The sequence below is a fragment of the Crocuta crocuta genome, unplaced genomic scaffold, assembly GCF_008692635.1.
Source record: "Crocuta crocuta isolate KB4526 unplaced genomic scaffold, BGI_CrCroc_1.0 scaffold978, whole genome shotgun sequence".
Classification (NCBI taxonomy): domain Eukaryota; kingdom Metazoa; phylum Chordata; class Mammalia; order Carnivora; family Hyaenidae; genus Crocuta; species Crocuta crocuta.
In genome coordinates, this window is record NW_027530876.1 from 461,782 (window position 1) to 467,594 (window position 5,813).

At 60.1% G+C, this 5,813-nt stretch overlaps 1 protein-coding gene across 1 annotated transcript in view; it reads right to left on the reverse strand.

Moving 5' to 3' along the window:
• The window catches only part of PDZD4 (PDZ domain containing 4), a 6,072-nt gene extending 3,694 nt beyond the window's left edge, over positions 1–2,378 (reverse strand). The window contains 3 exon segments of the mRNA XM_077769628.1: positions 477–575; positions 1,083–1,173; positions 2,128–2,378. Of these exon segments, the coding sequence (XP_077625754.1) occupies positions 477–575; positions 1,083–1,173; positions 2,128–2,198 (261 nt within the window). The 5' untranslated portion in view covers positions 2,199–2,378.
• Between the last annotated feature and the right edge of the window lie 3,435 nt (positions 2,379–5,813).

The following is a 5,813-nucleotide window of genomic DNA, read 5'->3' on the forward strand; positions in this document are numbered from 1 at the left end:
TGTGGACACAGACAGACCTGCCACGGGCCGGTGGGGAAGAATAATCCCCGTGAGCACCGGAAGAGGCTGGCCACAGGGCGCGCGGCAGGGGAACAAAGTCTGGCCAGGGCTTCGGCCTTGCTCGCCGTCCCCGTCCTGGGCACAGGTCTGCTGGGGAGGACTCCCTGGGCAAACGCGGGAGGAAGCCATCAGCGGCCCTGTGTGAGGCTAATAAGTCGGCCATACCCCCAGCAGTCGGCTCTTTACCGGCAGCCTCAGCGCCCTGGGCGGCGTGGAGAGGCCACGCGGTGGGAAGGGGTGGGGACTCTCCACGTGCCAGACCCTGCGGCAGCACCCGCCACCACGGGGCCTCCCCCTGCTGCCGGTGTTGTATAGACGGACGCCGTCCAAGTCCAGCACTGATGTCCTGGCACACAGGGAGGGGGCGTGGGGCTCCACTGGCTCCAAGGAGACTCTGCTCCTACACCCCTTCATACCTCTCCAACATAGATGCCCAGGTCCTCCTCATCGTCCGTGCGGTAGCAAACCATCAGGCCGAGCTTGTCTCGGTGGCTGCTCTTATACAGCTCCACCTCCTGCCACACGGGGGATGCGGGGTGCAGAGGAAGAAAGCCCCCAAAACATGTGAGCAAGGAGGAGGCCCGCAGGGGTGGCAGCCACAGCCCAGCCCCAACCCCGGCGGCAGCAGCACGTCACCTGAACCAAGTTTCCAGCCTCCAGCTTGGAGCGTCTGTCTTACCGTCCCAAAGGGCGCAAATGTGCCATGGTGTCCCCTACCGGGAAATGCCCAAGACATACACAAGACACACAGGACACACAGGACACAGACATGCATGGGACACACACTCACTGACACAGACTGACTGAGGGACAGACCTCACCCATGCCCTCCCCGACTCAGTCCGACTTGACCCAACTCGGCCCGTGAGCCTGAGTAACCAGTGACGCGTGGGCAAGGGCCACAAGGCTGGGCCGCCTTCGAACAACAGGAGCCGAGCCTGAGCCGGGCTTCAGACGGCCATCCCGGGGCAGGCTCCCGGAGCTGGCTGTGGGCCCTGCCCTGGCCTGGCCGCCTGGCTCACCTCATACTCCAGCTCGTCCATACGGTCTGCCTCCTGCGGGCCGCCCTCCATGAACTCCGCTGGGTCATAATACTCATGGCTGATGGGGGGGCTGCCCAGGAGAAGGGGGGTCAGGCCAACCATCTGCTCTTCTCGTGCCCTAGCCCCAGCCCCCAGGCTGGCTGGTCCCAGAGCGCTCAGCACGGAGCCCGTCCTTCTGAGCTACATGCATCCATGCAAAGGCCGGGAATGCTTCTTGGACAGGAGTGTGCAGGGGTCTGCACCGAGGACACAGGCATGCCTAGCTCTCCCCGCCACATCCCACCCCGTCGCCCAGCCCAGGCCAGCCGGCAGGGTGCCGACTTCTCCAAACTATGGGTGCCCCTCCCATGTGGCACTGACCCCACTCATGCAACGCCCCCAGGAGTTATCCAGGCCCCAAAGGAGTGCTGGGGAAGGACAGGAGGGCCCACTCTACCTCCTGGCCCCAAGCTAAGCGTGGCTGCTGGCGGAGGAGGGGGTCCTGGGACTAGCTCCCTGCAGCCCGGGTTTAGATTAGCGGAAGGAGCCATCAGGCCTGGATGAGAGACCCCCTTCTTCCGAGTGGCCCAGAAAGAAGCCGAAGAGATGGAGGAATTGCAGAGCAGCGGGGGGATGGGACAGATAAGGATGAGAGAAGATTCAAAGAGGGATGCTTGAGAGGCAGAAGACAATGGACGGCAGAGGAGAGAGGATGGAGGAGGAGGAGCTGAGGCTCTCAACCTTCCAGCTGCAAAGTCCCACTGTGCGCCCCACTTGGGCCTGGGGGGTAGATACCATAGGGGGCCTGTATGTCGGCCTCCCTTGGCCCCTTCACTGACTGGTGTCCAGCCTGACGCTAGAAGCCTAGAAATTTCTGAGCCCTTGGATGCCACAGTCAGCTCTGGAGGCCAAGGAGCCTGCTTCCTGCCTGGGAGGGCAGGTCAGTCGGGGTCTCCCCACCGCGCCCAGAGCTGCGGCTATGTGGCGTCTGGGTGGCGTGCCCTCTCTGGAGGCAGGGCCCGGGGCCCTCCTGAGGGCGACTCACAGCTCAGACAGGACGTACGGCTCCAGGATGACCATGGGCGGGGTGGGCGGGCGCAGCTTGCCCAGCGCCATGATATGCTCAAAGGTGATGTCGGTCTGAGTGCCACTGTCCACCAGCTGCAGGTCATGGCACGAGCTGTCCCCCCGGAGGCGGGGGCTGCGTCTCAGCACCTGGATCACTAGGGGCTCCTTGGAGGAGCGCAGGGCCTCCAGGGTTTGCTCCTGAGACAGCTTGGAGAGCTCCTTCCCGTTCACCTGTGGCAGAGAATGCCTCCGTGAGCTCGCGCCAAGCCCCTCCGCAACCAAGTCTGCTCTCCACCCTCGTTCCCAAGCGAGCCCCGCTTCTCAGCCCTGACCTGCCCTGCCCTACACAGTGCTATCTAGGGCTCGAGGAGCCCCGGAGGCTCTGAACTGGGTCTGGGGGCTCTGCCCTAGCCCTGGAGCATGCCCTAGCTCTCCTCCAGCCAGAGCCACCCACTCCTCCATCGTCCTCACTCCTTCGGGCAGCACTGAGGCCAGAGCTGGTGTCCAGAAGCCCTAGAGCAGAGCTCCCCTCTGGCAAGGACTGAGCATCTGTTCTGCTCATCTGACGTCGAGGCTGGAGGAAGACCTCGATTCCTCTCCCAACGAGAGTCAGTCAATAAATGGGTTCAGGCAGGAGGGTTGGAAAGAATATGCAGACACGAAGGACAGGATCTCTGTCGTCAAGGCAATGACGGACTTGCTGGAGAGAAAAGGTGACACACACAGGGCCTCCCTCCTGACACGGGAAGGCAGCCTAAGGGAGGTGCCAAGGAGGCGACCCTTATAAGACCATCATCATTTCTTGGGTGCCTTGATGTGCGTCTCCCCCGACTCCTGACCCCGACAACCATTTTGCAGATGAGGAAACCGAGGTTCAGCAAAACGGAGGGAGCAAGTCAAGGTCATGAGCCAGATGGGGCTGTAGTGGTCACAGTGGGGGGCTGTGCAAGAAGGCTGGACTGCTGCAGCCTCATGGGAAGAGACCCACCATGGTGGGCAGAGGGTAGAGTGCTTTCTGGGCCCAACTGGGTAGAGCAAGGTGTGTCCTCAAGGCAACGGGGGTAAAACGCTGGCCCCGGGCCCGGCCCCTTGTCTCTGCAACAGCCCATGCGCACTGGGCCCCGAGATGGCCAATTTGGGGCTGTGAACCAGGCACCGCACGCTGAACCTCCATGTGCTCCTTGGTGCAGAGGCCAGTAGGCTAAGGACCCAACAGACACAGACAGAGTTCAGGACACGTGCCATGAGGCCAGTGAGGGGCGGACGGTGGGGATCGGGAAGCAGTTCCGGGAGGAGGGGGAGCGGCGGCAGCAGCTCGTGGAAGGGCTGTTCTGGGCCTGGGGAGCACACGCACTAGCAGGGGTACTCCAAATGGCTACACCCAGTGGGCCACCACCAAAACAGACCTTCCCTACCAAGGGAGCACAGGGCCGCCACACCCCTGCTAGGAAAAGGGTAGGGAAGGCTCCCCTGGCGGGGGCACCTGGCCTACATCAGGAGACAGGAGAGGGGGACACTGGTTTGTTTGCAGGCATGGAGAGTGCAGGACCCAGCACCCGCGCAGGGACAGAGGTTCTGCAAGATGATGGGGGAGGGGCCGCACTTGGGCACAGGTCCCAGTCTCCGAATTCCCACGGTGCCGCCTCTGTCCCTGGGTGTCTCAGGAAGTGGGGGTCCTTCACACAGATGCCCAACCCGACCGCGAAATCGTGGCTTCTGGCTGCTGCGTAACACACCGAGACACGGGTGTCATTGCAAAGAGAAGGCCGTCTTAGGCAGCACAGGGGGTCCTAGGGCCGCCTGGTCAACCAGCGGCTCCCGTGAGCCATGAAGCCCAAATCATTACCTATCTGCCATTTGATTTTGTCCTTGTAGGTAACAATCTCAGGATCTAGGTCTCCCTCTCCCCAAACCCTCCACAGTCAGAAAAGATTTGTTTAATCAACTGGGCCTAATTATAAAAGAAACACGGGCTCATTGTAAAACATTTGAAAAATACAGAAAAACATAAGGAAGAAAACAAAAATCAGCCAAGAAGGTGTTAGTTTCCAGCTGGCAGGAAGTGTGTGAATGTGGCAGGTACAGCCAGAGAGGCTGCATGATCAAGGCAGGGCGGCTGGGTGCGCAAGGGAGAGGCCCGCTGCAGGTGTGCGTTTGGAAAGGCGTTGGGGGGGGGTGGTCTCCGGAAGGCTGTAGAGGGGAAATGTGCAAGCCACTTGTTAAACACAGCCGTTAATCACCATTTGATGGAATAATCTTACAACGGAATGAATTCTATTAAAAGCAAAGCAGTCACTACTCCAAGCTCGTGACTATAACTATCTTACTACCCTTTCCTGTTTACGCTCTTAGGGTTATTAATGCCGAGCGAATCTGGAAAGAGGACATCCTGTATGATGGTGTGGACCTGCATCTCTCCGTGTCCGGCGACATCGTGCTGGGGGCCACCATGGGAGTACTTACACCACAGAAATCAGCAACCGCTCCAAAGCGGGGCTTTGTGTTTCGGGCATTTCCCAGCACCCCACCGCCCTTAAGTCAAGTGCTTCCCTAAACTGCAAAGGGGCTGGGCTGTCCTCAGGGTCTCCAAGGGGTAGGTGTCTCCCTGGAACTCCTGCAGCAGAGCCACAAGTGTGCAGCAGGGTGCTCAGGTGACAGAGAAATGCAGGAATGTCTTTCTGCCTGGAATCTGTTGTTTTTTCTGGCTGCAGCGTTGCTATGGAAACTGGGCCCAGACAGCGGGGAGGGGAGGGGAACGCGGGGTGGGCNCAGGTGTGCGTTTGGAAAGGCGTTGGGGGGCTGTGGTCTCCGGAAGGCTGTAGAGGGGAAATGTGCAAGCCACTTGTTAAACACAGCCGTTAATCACCATTTGATGGAATAATCTTACAACGGAATGAATTCTATTAAAAGCAAAGCAGTCACTACTCCAAGCTCGTGACTATAACTATCTTACTACCCTTTCCTGTTTACGCTCTTAGGGTTATTAATGCCGAGCGAATCTGGAAAGAGGACATCCTGTATGATGGTGTGGACCTGCATCTCTCCGTGTCCGGCGACATCGTGCTGGGGGCCACCATGGGAGTACTTACACCACAGAAATCAGCAACCGCTCCAAAGCGGGGCTTTGTGTTTCGGGCATTTCCCAGCACCCCACCGCCCTTAAGTCAAGTGCTTCCCTAAACTGCAAAGGGGCTGGGCTGTCCTCAGGGTCTCCAAGGGGTAGGTGTCTCCCTGGAACTCCTGCAGCAGAGCCACAAGTGTGCAGCAGGGTGCTCAGGTGACAGAGAAATGCAGGAATGTCTTTCTGCCTGGAATCTGTTGTTTTTTCTGGCTGCAGCGTTGCTATGGAAACTGGGCCCAGACAGCGGGGAGGGGAGGGGAACGCGGGGTGGGCTGGGATGTCAAAAGGAGGATGGGCGCCCCCCGCAAAGATGGGGTCATCAGAGTGATGCCTCCTCTGTCTCCCCTTCCTCACTCGGGGTGGGCCCCCCAAGCCGTGACAAGTGAGAAAGGACCCCCCCGCAAGGGGTGAGAGCTATCAGCGAGCTGGGGAAGGATGGGGGGGATGGGCAAAGCAGCGCGGGGCAGGCACACAGTGAGGACCCAGGTCTGCTAAGACCGCTTCCCGTCCCGCCCCGAGCCGGGCCCTCGTCCCGCCACCGG